The sequence below is a fragment of the Dicentrarchus labrax genome, unplaced genomic scaffold (assembly GCF_905237075.1).
Source record: "Dicentrarchus labrax unplaced genomic scaffold, dlabrax2021, whole genome shotgun sequence".
NCBI classification, from domain to species: domain Eukaryota; kingdom Metazoa; phylum Chordata; class Actinopteri; family Moronidae; genus Dicentrarchus; species Dicentrarchus labrax.
In genome coordinates, this window is record NW_026136702.1 from 10808145 (window position 1) to 10830311 (window position 22167).

Sequence of the window (22167 nt, forward strand, 5' to 3'; positions counted from 1 at the left end):
TTTTTTGATTCTTTGTTGGTATGTGATACCTCTTTTTATGTTTTGCTAACCCGAAATTCTTGGATGGGTTTGTCCTCTCCCAGTTCACGGTCACATGTAGTGTGCGTCAAGGCTCCATCCTCACACTGCTGCTGTTGTATGACTGTACGGGGAGAGATTGCCCAACTAATTTGAAAAAACTGAATTATTGATTTAAAAATACATCCACATATTGAGTGAGCTATAACATTTAATTTAGGTGTTATTGCAATTAGCATAAGAGTGCGTGAAAAGTAGTTTGCAATCAAGCAGAGGAGATGAAATAATAATTTAAATAGATTAAATGTAATGGGGGCGCCTGGATAGCTCAGTGGGTAGAGCTGGCAACCCATGTACCGAGGCTGAGTCCTTGCTGCAGCAGCCCAGGGTTCAGATCCGACCTGCGGTCCTTTGCTGTGTGTCATCCCCTCTCTCTGCCCCCCCCGTCTATCTTCAGCTGTCACTGTAATAAAGGCAATAAAAAAGCCCCCCAAAAAATATACTTTAGATTAAATGTAATGACTAAATGAACTAAACATTAATTTGTATGACATTTTTTTAACATCCACTATTATATCCTCTTACATATGATTTATAGTAAAATAACATTCAGCTTGAAATGAATTTACATTAACATTTTGAACATAAATGGTGGTGTTGATGAAGGGGTTCTTGAGTTCATCAGACTGGGCTGTAGGGGTATGTCTTAAGAGAAAGCATTTATAGTGTTTTGCACTCACAAATATGACAGAAATAGTTGTGTAAAGAATAAAAAAAAGCTGGAGAGAGAAGTTAAAATCCTGCTTTCTCCTCTCCTAATACCTAAACAAACGCTGCGTGAAGTCAATTTCGATGTCAGAAAGTTGTGAGGGAAGGGGGTTTTCCAAAACTGACAGTCAGAAAATAACAATTTAAGTAAATGCAACATTTTTGAAGCGTCAAACTGAACTACAATTAGCCATTACCAAACTAAATATCAGACAGATAAAGCAAACAAGCTGTGAATCATTTCATACTGAAAGACTCTTGAAATACTGAATGTTTCTTACTCAACCAGATGAACCATGTTTCTTAACACAAGGTATAAAACAAGACGTATAAAAGTGATACACGTGCACCACATTTATGAACAGACTTCTGAAATGTCAAGGGCACATGGGTTTACTATAACACTCACACATACTGTAGAAATGTACACACCTGCGTCTCCATCTGTCTCCCTAAGTGAATAAGACATGACTCAGTCGGTCCTGGCTTTCACCTCACAAGGGACACTGAATACACACAAAAAGACCATATGTGCACACACACACGCACCTCATCTGCTGTACTGTAATGTACCACAGCTAGCACCTTCTTCATAACCTTTCACACAGAGATTTGACATTGATTACCTGACAATGCTGGAAAACTGATGTTAGATAGAACAGATCTCCAGAGATTAAATTCTCACTGTTCAATTTGGGATAAAGTTTGCTTCTTTCATATCTTTCATATATTTTTTCTCCCAGGGGAAGTTTTGCTTTTCTCTGAACATCATCTTGGTGTTTTTGCCCCTCTGTTCTTGTACTGATTGACATGGTGCAGTCCAATGGGAACAGTAGAAAAGGATTTTTGCAGAGTGAATCAAATGCCAGCTTCTACCTAGCGTAAAATGCCATGCCTTGAGGTTTGTGTGTTTGTGTGTAGGTGAAAGTATTTGTCACAGAACAAACAGAGAAAGTAGGTCGGAAAGGTGCTCCCAGATGAAAGGGGAGGGGACTTTTTCCTTTTTTCTCCCCTATTCTCCACCCTGCTCTCTTTCCATCTGAGCATTTTCCCACTTGCGCAAAGGGCAAGAGATAACAAAATGCTTTCTTCCTTGCGCTTTTTAATCTCCTATAATGCTATATTTGCACCGTCGCTCCTTTCAATTTACACTTTCAGCGCTTCTTCAAACTCCAAATGAGAGCGTCTGTTTCCCTGTGCTGCTCCATGTGTATATTTAGCAATGTTTCCCACAGCGCCTCGACACAGAGCAGTAGGAGAAGTAAGGAGGAGCAGAGAGAAAGCAAAACAGAAGGAGAGGAAGATTAACACAACTAATTAGGAGTCTATTGTTAGGTGCATGAGCAGGATGAAGCCACCCAAACAGAAAATATTCTGTGATACAGGCGTCACTGTCAGGCCCACATGCGGCATGTGCACAAACAAACAGAAGCACTCACGACAATTAGGTCGCATGCAAATCAGCCTCAACAGATGTGTGAGGTGCGACAGGTAGAGACAGAGGGGTACAAAATACAGGCAGGAATAGTGAAATGAGCGGCGGCAAAAATCTAGAAATCAAAAGTGAAGAAACAGAAAGGTTGATGACTTTCAGTGGAGACAGACGATGGAGGAAAACAGTGAGTCAGAGATGCTGTTTATTGTTTCAAGTGGTTCAGTCGAGTGGCAGCTGTAATGAGCTGACAATTATTCATATATCAGTCACACACACCCCCCCCACACACACACACACACACACACACACACACACACACACACACACGCACACACACAACCACACTGTGTCAAACTTTTCCCGCACTGTCACTAAATCCCTGGTGTAACATCTGTCAGTGAGCGACAGGATTTGCGTTGCCTTCCTCTTTCAAGTAGATGCTTCTTTGTGTTTCGGTCCCATCTCTGTCGACTGCTTCTTTAACTTCTCAGTGTGTTTTGACAGGTGAGACCACTGCAAGGCTGCCACAGAGAATCATCTCAGCCTCTTTGTCCTAAGTCAAAAACCACGCAGTTGTGGGACATCTGCTTACTGCGGTTGAATTTCCTCATTCTGGTACAACAAGATTTGAGTAGAAGGAGATCTCAGCAGCGCTGCCCACAGGGAGGGAAGACGTAGACAAAGTAAGTGAGGGGGGAAGTGGAGGAAAGAACAATAAGATGAGTAGTGGAGGAGACGAGAGGAGGAGCAGAAAGTACACATTAGGGAGGAACAGAATGAGAAGAGATGGTAATGAGGGAGCAGGAGAAATGCAGGTAATGGGACGGATGGAGTGAGGGAGAAAAAAAACTTTATTCCTGACGATAGGGGGGGGAAGTGAGACTTGCCCTCATGGACTGTGTCTCCTGCGAAACAATCATGAATAAAGATCATGGGATAAATATAGATAAGCTGTTTTTATTTTACATACAAACACACTCAGACAAACAAATATGCACACACTTCCTCTGGCAACATGAGACAATGCTTCATGCGCTAATAAAGCCCAATAAAAATAATTTGCACCACCCGAGAAGGAGAGAGAGTGAGTTACTGCTGGAGGGGGGGGGGGGGGGGGTATGGGGCAATTCAGAGAAAGCTTTAACATGATCACAGCAGGGACAGACACGGGGGAGGAGAGGCGTTGGAGGGGGAGGAGGAGAGGGGGTGGCGAGGGCCTGCCAATACAGATAAATATTTCATCCCACAGCACAGAGTCACTGAGACTGGTGCCCAGAGGGGGAGGGAGGATGCAGGGAGGGAGGGAGAGAAAAAGGCTGAGAGTGAAGGCAAGGCAAAAATACAAAAAGCAACAGAGGAAGAGAGTGAGAGAGAGAAAAAAAAGAGAGAAGAGGAAAAGAGAAAGGGAGAGAAGGGACAGCTGAGAGACAAAGCTAAGCCTGGAAGGTAAAGGTGTCCTTAACTCTCACATCCACTGTCTGTGACGCTAACCAGGGCTGACACAAGACACACACACACACACATTCACACACATGCCTCCACAGAGACACACAGCAACACACCCACACACTTAGATATGGTGTTGCAGACACTTTTCTATTATTGTCCTCTATCTCACAGAGACGGAGGTTTCTCTCCTCCAACTTGACTTGACACCTGCACTAAAGAGAGCACTGGTGTGAAAAGACAAAGAAAGAATGAAAGAAAGAAAGAGCATGGATGAACAGACAGTGAGAAGGCGAAGGCTTTGACAAGTAGAAGAAAGAAAATGGGGAAAAAGTTAGAAGACATTGAAACGTGTTTGATGTATTGTTTGTTTTTTTATTGTACGTTGTGTCTGTTATAATTCATATAATTAAGTACGTAGACTGCTGAACATTACACTCACATGTGATGGTGTACAGTAAGGTCTCATTCCAACACGATGACATTAATATGCAGCCTCAACTCCTCCGGCAAGGCTGTCCTCAAACTTGGCGACAGGGATTTGCTCCCAGTCTGCCACGAGAGTATGAGTTAGGTCAGGCACCAATGTTGGATGATAAGGCCTGGCTCACGGTCTGTCCCAATTCATCCCAAAGGTGTTGGATGGGGGTTGAGTTCGGTTCTTTGTGCAAGCTAGTCAAGTTGTATCTCACCAAACTCAGAAAGGCATGTCTTTAAACCTTGCTCAGGAAAACCTTGCTCAGGAAAGTCCCATCCAGAAAGAAACTGTTGCCCCAAAGTTGCACACAACAACGTTGTAGCAGTTTGATTCTCTTTAACTGGAACTCTAAAACCCCAGACCAAAAAATAATGTTGCACAATATGGTAAAACACATCATATTGCGATTTTGCATTACAAATGCTTTTTCTTTTTAAATATTAAGGTCTGTACCAAACACAGACACAACTACAGTGGCTTCATTACAATGCTGTCTTGTCACACATTTTACCGTGATCAAAAATTGCAGCTTCTGTGGTTTACACATTGCACTTGGCCATATTGCAATTTCCACAATATTTTGATTGGTTGTGCAGCTGTAATGTGAACACATACTTATAGTCTCTCTGTTTCTGCACATGTTTGTTCTCTGATATCTCCCTGTTCTGTACTTCAACATAGTTTTTGTAAAAATGTTTTTTTGTTGGGTTTCTGTAGGTTCATTTCTCAAATTTCCAAGTTTTTTCCAACATTTTTTGCCAGTTAAGGGCAAGGTTTAGAGGCAAGTTCCAGATTTCCTTCAATCATTACTGCAATTTTGGATTATTTTTAAAAAATGTCTAGATTGGTCTAATTTCCTGACATGTAGACTACAGTATATTTGAGTTTTTCCTTTAGTTGGTTTTCCCATGCTGATGGGCAGAAACAAACAGAAAAGGCTACAGAGAAGGAGGAATATTGCATGAATATGTGTGTGCTCTCGTGTATTTGCATGTGTGAGTGAGTATGTTTGTACATTTGTGTCAATCAGGCGGTTGGTCTTTTTGTTTGTGTTCCCTCTCTCCCGTGGGGAGCAACTCCCCCTCATCATTAGTAATGAACCAGCAGCGGTGAAAGGGCCAAGCCACAGTCTGAGCCCAGAGAGACAGATGAATATTTGATCAGTTTGCTTTTGTGTGTGTGTGTGTGTGTGTGTGTGTGTGTACGAGAAAGTGAGAAAAAGACAAAGCTCAGGGAGGTCAGTGTAAAGTGTACCTCTTTCCATTTCTCATCTGCCCCTGCGTCTCTCCTCTCCTTTTCTCACCTTCACCTCTCACTGCCTCTCTTTTCCTTTTCACTCCCCTTACCCTCTCCTCCCCCTGTGATCTATTTTTCTCTCATAACACCTCTCTTCGCCCGTCCACCACTCTTTTTTTACCATCTCTTCCTCCTCTTCTCTTGTAGGACTGCGCAGAGACAGAGGTGGACAGGAACAAGTGCTGTACCTTGTGTAACATGTTCTTTACCTCCGCCATTGTGGCCCAGTCCCACTACCAGGGAAAAACCCACGCCAAGAGAGTCCGCCTGGTGCTGGGGGAGCCGCCCAACATACCCACAGCCATGACCAGCCCTACAAACACAGGTATCTCACACCTTCCACCTGTATTAAAGTACTTTAACTGTAATGCTTCCATAGTGATTACAGCAGGTATAAAGCAGCTAAAGAAATCAAGGGAGTGGCTGAGTGCAAGTTAGGTTTTGGAAAATGAAGAGAATAGAGCATTAAACTGATTCTTTAGACTAGCTGGTCTATTTGTCTTGAGGTCAGACTTGAAAGTGAAAGCTGTAAAAATCCATCTATTGATCGTTTGCCTATAAACTGGTACTCTGGTGGTCAACCCTTTCAGCCCTAGCGGATCATTACCTCTATTGGATTCCAATCTTGATGTTTGCACAAAGAACCTGTCCTCACTAAACACCAAGGTAATTAACTTGGTCATAAAACATGCTCTCACCCCTGCTCGCACGCACCCAAGTCATCCAGACATCCACTTTTTTTGCAACATGTATCACTGAATAGAGAACTATTTTTAGTTCAAAGCATATATTTTTATCTGAAGTGGATTTGGAAAGCTTTAGTCATGCTTCAGTCAAAACGTCTAGTCTGGATATCAGAGGGGGGAAAAAAGTGTCTGCAAATGCTAACATGCCAGAGGCCCAAAAAGTAAAACTTTGAAGGTGAAGCCTTTAATTTATAAAAGGTCTTATGATTAATCAAAAAAAATCTCCTCAACAAATCAAGACATCCGCAAATTGATTTTGTTCATGCTCATGATTGTTTAAGATGAGCATTTTTTTTTTTAACTGTCAGTGCTGGTGAGTCGTCCCCAGGGGAGCTTTACATAATGTGATTCAAATTGGATTCAAAGTGAAAATTCAAAGAGCCATAAACACACAATCATTACAAAATGGAGTGTTATAATCAAGCCCCTGAGTGACTTTTGCTAAACTTTGGCCTACTTTGGAGAAGTGTCACTTCTGTACAGCCGTTGCTGTGGAGTTTCTGTGGTTTTTGTGACAGTGGGACCTGGAGGAAAAGAAACAAGAGAACCAGAGCAAGAAGAGAGGAAGAGTGACCTGGGAGAGATGAAGAAGATTTCAGGAGAGATTAAAGTCAAAAGTAGCCTTCATGATCACTCTGAGATGAGCGCTCCACAGAAGATGCACATCTAAGCTGACAGGCTTGAGCGCACATGGGCAGAGAAGCACACACATGCACACACATGCACACACATAGACGGGATGACTGATGCATGTAAGGACACATGGACACCTACATGCGGACACACGCTCAAACATACACATGCACACAAACCACACAGTGAGGGGGGAGAAAGCAAAGGCCATGTGTGTTGGAGAAGCCCTTGAGAGGTGGAGAGCAGAGACTGTACCTGCGTTCCCTCCCCCTTTTTTGCTCATCACATCCCCACACACACTCCAAACCACCACCTCCTCCTCCTCCTCCTCCTCCTCCTCCTCCCCCTCCTCCTCCCCTCCCTCCTCCTGCACACACACTATCACGCACACTCCCTGTTCCCCACTCCATGAAAAACACTTACTTCTGCTCCAGTGTGCAGAGATCACAGTCATGAGGAACGAAAGGGTGGGAAAACAAGGGATGGAGAGGAAAAATCTGAGGATCTCTCCCTGTTGCTGCTCAGCACGTGCTGAGCCACAGAGCTTCACTCATGCACGGCCACACACGAACGTTACACCAGAGATTATAGGATGGCCTTGTCTTTGAGATTATTGGCAGAGAAATGAAATGACAGAGAAAGAGTTACAGGGTTGTGTTTTGTAAGTGAGATGATGGTGTGGCAAAGGCAAACACAAGTGAAGGGAATGTGTGGGTGTGGTTGGTGAGATGAGCAGAGACACAGCCATAGATACAGTAACTATGTGAACAGAGCCCGAAGACACATCAAGGTATGAGCAACCAATCAGCTCGCAGGGCTAGAGTCAAGTCAACACAAGTGCACACACCAAAAAAAAAAAAAACAACACACACATAATCTAACACACCTCACACTCATGGTCACCGGTCAATTCACACATGCTTTTCATTTGTTATCAGTGAGTTGTTGTGAAAGAAGTAATATGACTCATTTTGGCTTAAAAGCCTGTGTGAGTGGGCTTCTGTTCGTGATATAAAATGATTAAACGTGCAGTATTGTGGCTGTGTAGTCAAAGTCGGTATAACTCTAGAGTCATTGACACATTGTAGATGGCGAACCGGCACATTTGGACATGCCATCTGGCATTAGAAGCTTTCTCACACAATTTGGCTGTGGACCTAACACCCCCTCCCTGTGTTCAAATAAACAGTTTGAGCAGAGACGATTTCTTTGCTACACGTACTGTACCTTACGCACACACAAACAGCCTATTCTGGAGCTTCATTCATGTGCGCACACGTACACACGTACACACGTACACACACACACACACACACACACACACACACACACTCAAAGGCTTTACACATTTTCTCAAGTGTGGATTATACATTCAATCTGCCACCCAAACAACCACATGCGTGCACACACCACACACACACACACACACACACACACACACACACACACGTGCAGCCACACGCACATACGCAGTCTTCGCTGCGTGAGCCACAACCGCGTCCTGTGGACATGTCAGTGCCTGTTGGCTATTAATGGGCAATCACCATGGTAACCAGTGTCATGTCACGAGTAGCAGGTCACCTGGAAGTCTGCCATTTCTCTTTGTTTTTTTCATTCCGTCACAGAGGAGAGAGGAGTAGAGAGGGGGAAGATGGATGAAAGGGGAAAAGAGATGAGAGAAGAGGATGTAGGTAAAAAAGATAAATCCGGGAGGTTCAGTACAGTACAGTAGATGTGAGTAGAAAGCCAGTTTAGAGCTCTCGCAGACTGGTCCCTGGAGTGCTGATAGCTTCCCCCTGACCCTCATCAATGTTCCACAGATGTAGCCTACAGCTATCCATTGCTCTTTGCCCTCAGTCTCAATCAGTATGATCGAAAAATATAAAGCTTTTATATGTACGTCTGTGTGTTTGTGTGTGTGTGTGTGTGTGTGTGTGTGTAAACGTACTTGAGATTGCACCTGTGTGTGTGTGTGTGTGTATGTATGTTCATCTGAATATGAATGCATTACATTTTTATGTTAATGTAATTTTGTGCAAATATTTTCATTTCATGTCATTTATGTCTACCCCATTTGCATTTGAATTAATGTTAATATCAAGGATCAAGGAAATAAACTATTAAAATGCTCCCTCGCTTTCTTCTTCCCTCCCACCCTCCTCCTGCAATCCCTCACCCCTCATCTCTGCCTTCTATCTGTTCACTTCTTCCACCAGATTCCTCCCCTTCCACGCCTGTTCCCACAGACCCCACCGCGTGCCCACCTCCTCCCCCTGCATTGCCCTGGCCCATGGCGGTGGTCGGAGGAAACGGCGGAAGAGAAGCGGGGAAGTATTGCTGCCTGTGCGGAGCCTGGTTCAACAACCCGCTGATGGCCCAGCAGCACTACGAGGGCAAGAAACACCGCCGGAACGCAGCCAGGGCACGCCTCCTGGAGCAGCTAGCAGGCAGTCTGGATGCCACGGAGAGCACAGGTCAGCCTCTTGGCCCCGAGCCCGACACAAGTGACAAGTGAAGGGCAGGATGGGTGTTACGACTTTGTACGAGGAAAGACGATAAGGGGGAGATCACATTCAAGATCTGTGGCAGTGAGGGTGGACTTCTGAAATGTTCATATGCCTTTCAATGTGGTGTACATTTCACAAATTTTATACTGAGGTAAGCCACACCGGTTAATCACAGATAAAATTAGCAGCATTAGACAGTTACTGTAAACATCGGCTTATTCACATTCACCATAAATGTGGACTCAAACATAGATTCTACATGACCTATCACCTGTCTCCTGCGTCCTTGAATCATATGTGTTTCCATTAAAGCGGTCTCCCTTGGATCAACCCCCATCAACCGTCCCACTGTTTATATATACAGTAAACAATTAATGTCTCACAGATGGTTGGAATAACTTCTTATAATTAAATTTAGGTGCAGAATTATAATGTTTTATATATCTGAATGAGCCATCATAATATATAATATTTTCTGAATTAAAGAGGCACTCGACTACTTTTATGTCCAAGTCTGTCGGTGAAGAAAAAACTGTTGTATAATGTAACTTTGTCCAGTCTGAGAAAATAACTCAAGTAACATTATCCAGATATCTCGGCTCAGGATTTTATTAGAAAGCCCATTTTACAAACCGGGGTAAAGGGCAAGGGCCAGTGTGTGTGGGTCCAACAAAAAAAACATTATCAAGTTGCATTATTGTAACTGCAGGAGGCAGCGTTTTTGAAGCTTGACCCAGGCACACTAGAAGCTAAATCTGGATATCCATGCCTCTGCTGAACTCATCTCAACTCTGACCATTGCTGTTTTAATCAGTTCCAAACTTCATAGAAATAAATAACTAAATCACCAGTACTCTTTGAAAGGTGTTTACTGGGTGAATAATCTTAACGGCCTATGCCAATAAAAGATTTAGCTCATCCATCATCCCAAGAAAATATTTGTCTCTCCCTAATTAACTGTGTATCTCAGTCCAAGTGAAATTTTGACACATCTTATACATCATCTGTTTGCCACAGTCTAACCTTTCCATGTTGGCTGTCTGGGGTCACAGTCTCCTCGTGTTACAGCATAGCTTTCACACTTGTTAGTGCTAGCACTGCACTGTGTAAAACTGTCAAAAAAAGTAACGGGACCTCTGTTGGCGTGTTGCATGTAGCATACTAGGAAATTACACAGTGCAGATTAATAACAACACATTACACACTAATATTTAATCTAATGATGTGATGATGAACGCAGACTGAAGGGTCCACCAGGCTCACATGTAAGCAGACAATTAAACTGAAGTTATTTCTTACTGTTCATTATTTACTGGTAAAACTGAGATCAAATTACAGTTACCATAGCGAGTCCTGGGTATTAATTACTATTCTACGTGTTTCTCTCCCCCTTTATTCCTCCCTCTCCCACGCAAACACTTCCACGCACAAATGTAGCAGTAAGAGGACACTGATTCACATGCTCATACTCGCATCTCTGCCAGGAGGGTATTCTAATGAAATTATTAATAGTATTTGGCACAGAAAGTGTTTTTTCCTTTTCTGGTTCCTATGAGTGATATCGTCCAACATCATCCTACAGCACGCAACCCAGCATTCACACGAGTGCCACACAACTCCTCTATTGCGCACGCACACGCAGACGCACAGGTTTGACACGGACGCACACACATGCAAATCCTCTGTGAGCCGAAGCCGTGCCATTCGCTTTGTGCTCCAGGTGCCATGACACAAACCATCATCTCAAGAAGCCAATCATATTAAAAGCATGAGTCATGTTGCCGCCTACACTGGCTCAGAGGCTTTAAGAGGTGTCATGTTGGATATCGTCCTGCATCCACACACTGTGACCCAGATCCCACAACCTCAGCTGTTTTTGGGAGATTTTGACTCTAAACCTCAGCATGTAGAACACTACAGAACACATTTAAAATTGTGAATATATATATATATATATATATATATAAAATACAGATTTTCCTTTTATTCAATCCAAGATGTTTGCACTTGGTGAAGAGTGATGCTCTACTGCAAAATCTATTACCCGTTCAAGGGCAATGAACTGGTCCAGGATTTCTAAGTGTGCTCGCTGCTGGCATGATCTATTATATATGCCATCAATCAAGTGTTTGTTCCAGTGCCTTTAAGTCTGAAATACTTTGTTCATCACAATACAACAAGTCGTTTGTTCTTAAAACACATTTCCATTGGTGCAAGATTCTCACATCTGATTGGCTTTTATCACCCCTTCAGGTGTGAAGTCACAGGTGTGTCGGGTGTAATCTCAGAGGGAGGGTCGAACGCGAGGCGGCAGCTGAGCAAACAGAGAGAGAGAGGAAGGGGGAGAAATGAGGAATTCAGTCTCAGCCAAGTACAGATTCATCTCTGTCCTTTTGTCTTTCTTTTTCCCTTTGAAGAACTGTTTTCTCTTTACATTCGTTTTTACCTTGTCCCCACCCCTCCCTGCTGCTGTACTCTGTCTTGTGTCCTTGTTTGTTGTTGCTGTGGTTATTTTGTGTGTAAATGTGTGTGTGTGTGTGTGTGTGTGTGTGTGTGTGTGTGTGTGTGTGTGTGTGTGTGTGTTGTGTGTCCAGCACTAGGGGCTCCGAACTCTCGTTATTGTCTCATCTGTCATCCTCATTAGCGCCCCACGAGGCGCAGGTGAATTATTTACACACCAATATTTCCTCTCCCTCCAAACCATGACTACAGGCTCTGCCATGCTGTATTGTCTGGTTGTGTCCTATTGATGATACTGACCTTTGCTTGTACTTGCATATTCTCTCTTTAATACTCCCCCCAACCTCCTGCTCCCCCTTTCACACTCTCAAGACCGAAACATATCACAAAATCCCCATGACATTTATATCGACACCGTTTCTTACTCTTGGATTTTTCTGGTGTAATTGTGCAGACAGGGCACAGGGGAAAATGTCGTCATTTTCCACGGCTAGGTGCCAGACAAAACCCTTAGAGATGGATTATGGAGGTGGACAAGGGAGTTGCAGTGGGGGTGGCTACTGCCAAGGGATGGAGCCCGCCTGACTCAGCTGTGTCTTTACATAAATCACGACAGGGGTAGAAACCCCTCAAGACAGTGCCGGCGCACTGTCTCTTCCCTCTGGAGACTCAGTAGAGAATTAGAGGCAGTGAGATAAGCGTCTAGGACTGGAGTGTGTGTCTGCATGTGTGTGTGCACGAGGACCCGAGAGAGGGTGAAGTACCAAAGCAGAGAAAATTGTGTGTAATTGATGACTGTGCCTGAGTTGGGAGACAGAGCTGACCTCCTCTCCCATGAGACAGCACACACTATGACACAGTCGCACAAGCAAGCTCACATTCATGCACACATAAACATGATATACTGTAGGCATTGTAGATCTGCATACGTAATACCAACTGGGTGGGACATTAGCACTAGACACCATCTAATTCTGAGGCTTCTTTATTTGTTCTTTGGATCAGATGTTTCCTGATTTAAGTAAAACGTCCCTAACTATAGACAAATTGTTTTCATTTAAAGCTACACCAATCACTCAGGAATTGGTGGAGACCAAAAGAGATGCTGAAAGGAGGGTTTCCCAAAGTGGCAAAAAAAAAAAACATATCACTGCTTTACTACAATTATGAAATAAGCAGTTTGGAATATTTAGTTGAATGAAAAAGGGTTAAAGAATGTTTTTATTTGTAAAACTGAGGTATTGATATTGGTATCAGGTATCATGTTGGCACTGATGTCAGATATATTAATATAAAATATAAATAAATATATTGTAAAAAGAAAATTAATCTGTTAAGATGAGACAGAGAACAAACAACATAAACTAATGAGCTGGAGCATCAACCTGAAAAATTGAAAAGAATCTGGTCATTTTATTTCAAAGCAATAGTTCAATTCAGTTTGTTTCCTGTGTATGACAATTCTTTTTCTATAACAGATGGTCTTTCCAATTACTGTCACATTCACTGCAAAACTAATTAGTCTCCCAATAAGTCCTTCAAAGTTTGTTGTTTGGTAAAATTCCACTTGGATTCAATCTGACTCTCACCCGTGCTCAACCCCTCTTTGCTATGGTATTTGTGATATATTCCTGAGAGACGTACTGTCAAGCCTATGCTGCAGACGGTTGGTTTGATTGCATCTCAATGGGCTTCTTTTTGGATCCAGTTCCTTTTTAATCTTGCAAAGCGCATGGTAAACTAATGGTGTACCACAGCACAAAGGCTCTGGGGTAGTAAGAGCTATTATCCTGCCTCCACAGTGAATAAAATTATAGATGAATACCTTACAGTGAGATTCTCAGTTGCAGTCGTCCCATAGGAAGGAAGCGGAGACTAGGAGAAACTCTACCTTGAAATTATCCATATGTAACTTGATGTTCAATGGTGGTTGTAGAGTGTGCTTAAGGCTCATTTCCTCTGTATCTAAAACCATCCTGCTATTTAACAAATAGTCTTCATGCAACATTTGTTAATTTGTACATTTCTCAATTGTCAGTGCTGACCATGACCTGAAAACCCTCTGAGGTTCCTAATAAAACATCACCTTCCAAATGGGTCATTAATGTTGCATAAGCTGAGGTTAAAATAAGATATATCAGACTCAGAAACTTCAGGAAGAAGTTAAATTTATTTGCAACAAGGCTTGATCTTCTGTGGACAGAATGTAGCTGATTACTTTTTTGAAAAGCATTTAGGCATCACCATACCAGGGGTGCCAGCAATGCCCGAAGACTCAGTGCATTAAACGACAGCCACAAACAGCTCCACACCCACTGCCTTAGCTCATCTCACCCCCTCTTTTCTCTCTCCCTGGCATATCTTCTTGTGTAATTAACAAGGCTTAGAACACCCTCACAAATACTGCTCATGCTCACCAAAAAAAACCCCACATTCACAACCCTGCACTGCATGCTGTCACTCGTGTTGCACGCACTCTTTCCCTGCATGTAATTAACATGGATTAGGGCACAGTGTTGGCTTATGCCAGAACTGCTTTATTAACCAAAATGAAGTGTCTGTGCATGTGTCCACGTGTGTGAACGTTTATGTAAGTGTGTTCAAAAGCACATTTTCTGGCACAGACAGAAACTGCAGCATATTGTGCACCAGTGCTGCTCGGCCAGGAAGTGGGGAGGTGACATCAATCAGGCTAAAAGCAGGGAAGCTGCCTTTGTGTCTGCGCACATACACACATGCACATAAAACACACTTAATCGTGTATACAAGAAAAGACCTCTTTGTGTAATCCTTGCAGCAGTATAGAATTACGGGGAAGAGAAAAGGAAGGAGAATGAGAGACTTATCATTCCTTTCTTTTCCAAATTATCTCCTTTCCAATTAATAGCCTTTTCATTAAGAGAGAACAGAAGTAATGACATTTTGGCAGAAGAGAATGTACTATCTCTCTTTTTTTCTCTCCTTCACACACACAGAATTAGTTATTAGCTCCTAATAGATGCAAAATATCAACATTTAAGCCAAGACAGTGCTTACTCCAGGCAACTAATTCAGTCAAGGCTTTCTTGTAAATGACTGCTTGTCCTTAATCACCCCTGAAACAGACAGAGCGACTGGGACAACGGGGAGTAGATATGCCACATTATGCAGCTCTAGCCCAGTATAAATGACCTCCCACCACTCCTAACTATATTACAACTTCATCTCCCAACATCCTTCACCAATTACCGCCACAGAAGGTCAATAGGTGATGGAATACACAGACAACTCATAAATCTCAAGGACAGTAATGACAGCAGAGAAAAGGGCACCCACACACAAGCAAGCATCACCCGCTTACCACCAAACCCAGAATTACACATTCATCGTCAAAACGTGAACATAGAAAGAAAAGCACACAGTAAAGGAGGGGGAGCATGGACATGCTGGGGGGGAAAGGCTTCAAGCTGTTCATTTTTGGCTGTTTTGTCATACAACCGTGAAGCATCAAGGTTGTTCATCTCTGATCTGAGTAAAGCTCTGCAGTGTGTAAAATGTGAGAAAACAAAAATAGCATTTCATTGCATCTCTGACAGAGAATACGCAGGCAATTATGTCATGTTGCTGATTGCCCGGCTGTCCTCCTCGACACAGAGAGAATTTCCTCTGCCCTCATGAAAGAAAGATTTTAAGATCAGTGGTGCCATGCTGTAGTTACCACATGTGTAAGAGGAAGTTTTTTTTTTAAGAGGTGGATAAACACGTTGTGTTTTCTCCTGTGGTCATTAAAACCCCAGCATGCACTTTACAGCACTGCTGCAGTGTGACAACTCATTATCCTTACAGTGTTTCCATGTCCTTCGTCTTTTTATGCACAACTTATTTTTCTCCGGAAATTTACTCTTTTCACTCATTCTGTCTACCTAATCCTCTGCCTGCCCCCCTCCCCCATCTCTCTCTCCCCCCACTCTGTCAGTATCTCCATCCTCATCCATCTATTTTTGGGTGTTCATCTCGACCACCTGCAAACCCTCTAATTAGTTCACATCTGTGTCTGAGCCCCACGATCTCAAGCACGCATTCACCAATACATGTGCAAAAAAAAAATGTGCAGGCATGCACAGCCGTACACAGAACTACACACATACACAACCTAGTGCACTGTTCTTTTCTTACCCCAAGTGTCCCAATTCTTCTCACCCTGTAGAAGTTCACTTTTGAAAAGGCACCTTCACACACCCACACACACACACACACACACACACACACACACACACACACACACACACACACAGACACCCACACACTAGAAAGAAGAAGGCAGTGATCTAAAAGTGTAACTGGCTTTCTGCTAATGATGAAAGTCTAATCAAATCTTTTTCCAGATGCACTCTAATTAGGAAAATTACCCTGCACTGCAGAGTATAAAAATAAGACAGTTATTTGGTATAAGTTCAAATTTTTATTGTTGCTCACTGCTACTGCTGCTGATGATGATAACAGGATTTTTATGAACCATACTTATTCAAAGTGTCCTGACAGTAACGCTGTACCTGCGTGGTTGTGTGTTTGTGTCTCACCAGGGCTACGCAGTAGTTACTCCTGCAGTGTCTGCAGTGTGGTCCTCAACTCTATCGAGCAGTACCATGCACACCTCCAGGGCTCCAAGCACCAGAACAAGTGAGTATAACAACGTAGTATTGAGGATGGATGGATGGATGGATGGATGGATGAAAGGATATAGTCAAATCCTGAGAAAGAGAGACAGTGTTTACGATTCCAAAACAGGCAATCCAGCATCCCCACTTCATGCCACATGAAGCAACACCATGAATACCTTTGAGGAAAGACTGTCCGGAAAAACATGCACCCTTATCCCCACTTGTATAATTCATTGAACTGAGACGATAAAGACACACAAAGACATAAGCACTCTCAGTGAGAGATAATGGAGGCAGTGTAATGCAGTCAGGGGGAGGTTATGACGACAGGGTATTTGCCTGCGAGTGTGGCCATCTCAAGACACATATAAACACTTTTGAAGTGAAGCACAATCCCTTTCCAGTCCTATAGAGGTGATGCATATGTCACGCTACTGTCGATGTCTGCCAGTGTGCATCCACATAAAAAAATAAAGCTACAGTGATAAAAATCTGTCCCGCAATCAACTGCACAACCTATACTTTCATATACGAGTGAAAACACTGACAGTTCCACTGGGCAGCACCACTTGCAAATTACACTACATACTGTTTGTATTTTAATGTGTTGAATGTGTAGGGGCTTTCAAATTTTAAATATCTGGTGAGTGAAATGGCACAGCCGACATTCAGTGGATGAAAATGATTTATAATGCACATATAAGCCATGTAAAGAGATGTGGAGCAGACTGAGGCAGCGTGATGGAAACAGGGTTATTTATTATAAAGAATGACAATCGCACAATGAGGTTTGGTCATTTTCATTACTGATTTTACAAAATGCAATCGCAGCCCATGTGAGGGAAATAATATCCACCAGCAGGAAAAGAGCTTGATATGGAACAGTTACATTTCATGCATCTACCATGAGATGGCTGTAAGCATGGCTCTAGGCGGTATAGTGGTGTGCCTGCGCGTGTGTGTGTACATGTATGTGTCTCTTTGCATTTAAAGCAATGTAAGGGAAATTAAGTGTGTTATGAATGGAGTATTTGTCAGATAAAAGGTTGCTTGAGGATATAACTTTGTTGTTGCGGCTGTTTCTTCTTTCCTCTTTTAGAGAGTTGAGGCACTTCAGCTGAAATGTCTGTATTTATCCACCCTAGAGCATAACTCGTCTGGGCTGCACACACCAAACTTCTGCAAACAAGTTAACTCTTAGAGAGTGGTGGGTGTAGTGAGAAAAACAACGGCAATAACAAGAATGAGAAAGGCAGAGAGGGAAGGAGGATAAGACAAAAATTGAAAAATAAATAATCGGATAGATTTTCTTTTAGCCAAGGGTAAATTCCAAATGCTTATATCCTCTGGTGACTTTAAAGAGTAGATTAGACATAGACTTTACAGTGTGTGCTATATCTGGTACTCGCTTTTTTACAGTTTAGGTAACTGGGATGTAAGTTCATTGTCTCAAAAGTTTTTTTCATTTTATTTTTACAACATGTCCTTTGTAGCGGACATCAGGTCAGTCTTTTCCACAAAAAGGCCCAGCGGTCTCTTGTGGCAGCCAGATCAAAGAAATGCAGGATGGTGCAGACAGTCCACTTCTCTGAGCAGTTTGACATTGAATATAGGCTGATTGTGCAGTCACATAGAGCAAAATCTTTTCTGCCTCACTTTAAGTGTTTCCTTAAGTATGGAAAATGGTTGAAAAAAGTCCCACTGGCCACCACAATGGACATGGGTTAAAATGTGTATCTTGAAAAACTTAAAATTAACATAAAAATCTTAATATAGTTAAGATGCTCATAAATAAATAACAACATCCTTAATTAAACAACCTATATCTTTATACATTTCATCACTTGTCTCCCTTACTACCCAAACTACTGTTGGCCGCACCCCCATTTGTGTTACATCACTAGGAAGCCCATGATGTTCTCTTCACAGGACATTAGGACTCAAATAGACTGCATGCATAGTGTCATGTCCCCTACAGAGGATAAATAATAATTGCCGGGTCAGGCCGGAATGGACACTAGTTATAATTATCACACTTTATTCCTGTCTGTACTTGTAGTACTCTGCATAAGCTTTCATTATAATAAGACACGCAGTTGTATAGTTTCAGAGTTATTGTATATAAAACAAGAAGAAAATTCAGCCAATTGGGTGAGTAAAGAGAGCTTTAGTGTGATTTTCGGAGCTGTGGAAAAGGTTTGAGAATTATCATAAGTAACAGCATCATTATATCTGGAAAGAGATGTTGTTGAGTGGAAGGAAAATGTTTTATTTTGTTTTGGTATGAGATAAAATGGTCACAGAATTGATGTTTGCAGAAGGCCATTAACTACTCCATGCCACGAAGCAAGATACTAACACCTCATACAGCTCTTTCTTTTCTCCAGCCTGGAGAAGAGTGTCAGCTAAACTCCTAAAAAGTGTGATTGTTGAGATGTATAATATCTCTGCATAGAGGCTGTAAATCATTGAAAAATGGCGGCTCATAACTCTCTCCTGTCAGTTTTACCGTCATAAAGCGGAAAAGAGGCCAGACACACTAAAAGAGTCGTGTTTATGAGAGAGAAAGAGAGAGTGAGCAAGACTAATAGACACAAGAGAGACTGTATATGCACCACAGACACAGAGAGACAGATGGGAGGAGAGATGCACAGAGACAGTAAGACAAATCATGTTTGAGACAGCAGTGAAAGAAATAAAAAAAGGACATAGAGATACAATTGTTAAGGAAGAGAAAGATGGACATGGAGAAATTGAGAAATACAGACTGAAATAGGATGGAGACAGACAGGTGCAAAGACCAGGAAAAAATTATTTCAGCAAAAATCTCCTTACATTGAACTGAAAGGTGGATCCAGAGTGATAAGGAGCAGATTTGGAGTTTACATCGAGGTGAACCCAGTGTGGACAGCTGCAGGGCTTTACTGCTTTGGATGGACAGGGTGGACTGACAGGGCATCAACGGGCAGAGGGCAGTGACAGACAGAATGAGAGAGAGGTACAAGCCAGATTTACTGAGGTAGTACTGATAGGTCACTGGATAGAAGGGGAGAAAGTACCTCATCCACCTTATCAGACAGGCTTACTGGAAGTGGTCTGAAGTAGAGGAAGTTTGGTAGAGAAGTGTGCAGAGCTGGGAGTCAGTCTTAATTCAGAGCAGTGGAATTTACTCAGGATTGTTCACAGGGTTGTCAACGTAAGGAGAGGATATAATACGGACATTGTGTAGCACAATTAGTGTTTGGTGACGTTTTCATGAGACGTTTGTGTAAGGGATCTCATGATGTCCCCGTGGCTAAAAAAAGATGGATTATCAAATGTGTTCTCTGAAAAGAGAGATGATTGTGAGACAGTAGTCAAGTAGGAAAATAACTCCGCTCAGTGTCTACTCCTAGACTTTTTCTGTAACTCAAATTTCTAAAGTTCAAACACATTTTCATCTAGAGTTTTTAAAAAGGAGCAAATTGGTGTAAACTCATTTACAGAGATTGTATGTCGCTACACATCCTAAAGTAGTTACAGTAAACCAGTAGTTTATAGTCAACAAGAGTACAGTTTAATTTAATTCTAAAACCCATTTTTACCAAGATGTTTGTATTATCGTTTTTTTGATCTAATTTTCACAAATTTTTAAAAGTATTCTTAATATTTTTTTAAAATATAAACCACAAATAATGATACTTTTATAGTATATTGGGAAAGAAAGAGCAGTTCATGACATTCGGGGGCTGAAGCATTTCTGTGGCTAATGATGCGAGTAGTTTTCTATGTTTATATGTCATTTAACAGAAGAATCAATTTTGTTTGACCAAATTATATTTGAAAATTCTCTTTTTTTATTCCCCTAAGCAGAGTTATAGTGTGCATAAAGTGTGAAAAGTCCACGAGAGAGCCCTCAAAGCGCGAGCGATTTTACAGCGCGACAGCCTGGAGCCCTTGCAGACTTATTGCAAAAGCGCACTGAAGTCTTGTGAGAGTGAACACTGGTTCTGGAAATAAGTCTTGCCAGCTCTGTTGCACTGCTGTATTGATCCTCTGGGAAACACAGAACAAGACCGAAGGTTCTACCTCATCGACCTCACTTCCTCAGCCTTCACCCTGTCACTCAGGTGAAACACAATACTGCTACATCAGTATGTGTTAGAAACCGCTTTAGGTCTTTATGTCTCTCTCACTCACATACACAAACCATTCCTACATTTTAGCCTTTATAACAGAGTAGTATGGGGGCATGATATGATAGAAAATAATGTCCCTGTCACATTGTATTGTGCAGCACATTGTGAAGAAGTGTCACTTCTCTGCTGACATGGGAGTGTAGACATACGCACACACACGACCGCTTTGGCTGCAGCACAAATATGAGACTAGACAACCTCTAAGGCATAGCATGCTTAGAAATAGGAGGACATAAGGGACCATGAATGAGGGCTGTGTGCTTGTGTGTGTGTGTGTGTGTGTGTGTGTGTGTGTGTGTGTGTGTGTTTGTGCGCATTAGTGTTGGTTTATTTTTTGCGACATATGGCATGAGTACAAACGTTTTTAACGCAGTCTTCCTCCTTTTAAGAACAAGCTGTCTGATTATGGAGTGTTGCGCTGCACAAATGTGTTTTATATATTTCTGTATAGCAATGTGTGTGCATGTGTGTAAATGTAGAAACGTGTGTGAGTACTAATGGAAAAAGAGGCTACTGAGATTGTTTCATTCATATCTCTAGGTTGTTTACAGGGTGCACAAGGCTTTGCCAAAGTGGCGCGAGATCTTCCACCCTAACTTCGAGTGAGTGTGCGTGTATATGTGTATTTTTGTGGGTCGTGTGTGTGTTCTTTTACACTCAGGATGAGCTTTGGCTTGTGTAAGGAGCTTTCCGGAGGAGACGAAAGCACGGCTGACAGCGGCAGGGGATTAGCTCTCACCGAAGAAACATCCATGAAAACTGTGTATGTGTATCTACGTCTATTTGTGTGTTTATGAGTGTGTAGGTGTGTGTGTGATGTTCGGCATTAGGAATGTGTCATCATAAAACAACAGATTTCTCTATTCTTTAAACAGCTGGATGGATCTATCTGCCAGCTCTCTTTATCTGTACCATGCATCTGCTTCATACACAGTGAGCTGCAGGTCATTTGAAACGCTGCAAACTCCACGCAGTCGCTCCAGACTGGCATCTGTAATTGGACCGGTACAGGCAGATAACAGCAGAGATATAACTAAATAAACTTGGCAGAACATTTTCACAGTTTACAGTATGTTGCAATTAAGTCAATGCACTTAGCTGGCCAGCATACAGGGACACAAGTGGGCAGCAGACAGAACTGATCCAGAAAGATGAACATTAAATTCCCATGTTAGTTCCTGTACCATTAAAAAATGTAAAAAATTAAAGATTGAACATACGGCCATCAGCAGACAGGAGCAGAGCCCTACAGCTGTGTAAGAATCTGGCAAGTATTCTGATGATAGCAGACTGTTCCCAGCGGTGACGGTATGCCAGCACTCATACAGTAGGTAATAAGGGGTAAACTAGAAGGCCATTTCCAAAACAGAGTGTAGAAGCAGGAGTTGGCCAACTTTCTTTAGAGAAGCACAGTTCAGATGTGCTGGTGTATGCAGCAACTTCCTCATGAAAAGTTTAGTTTTAAGTTTAGTTTTATTCTGCAATATTGTCGTTTTTGTTTCCACGGAGGCCATCAACAGTACAATACACCTGCAAGTTCATGCGTAATGTCACGTTTGTAT

The 22167-nt window shown here is 42.3% G+C and overlaps 1 protein-coding gene across 2 annotated transcripts in view; it reads left to right on the forward strand.

Moving 5' to 3' along the window:
* Positions 1-22167, forward strand: part of zgc:171482 (zinc finger protein) — a 44861-nt gene that overhangs the window by 18056 nt on the left and 4638 nt on the right. The window contains exons 4-7 of one of the 2 annotated variants that reach the window (XM_051422047.1): positions 5589-5766; positions 9037-9294; positions 16350-16446; positions 21267-21368. In XM_051422047.1, the coding sequence (XP_051278007.1) occupies positions 5589-5766; positions 9037-9294; positions 16350-16446; positions 21267-21368 (635 nt within the window). The remainder of the gene's footprint in view (positions 1-5588; positions 5767-9036; positions 9295-16349; positions 16447-21266; positions 21369-22167) is intronic. The other variant, XM_051422052.1, reaches the window with a different exon arrangement.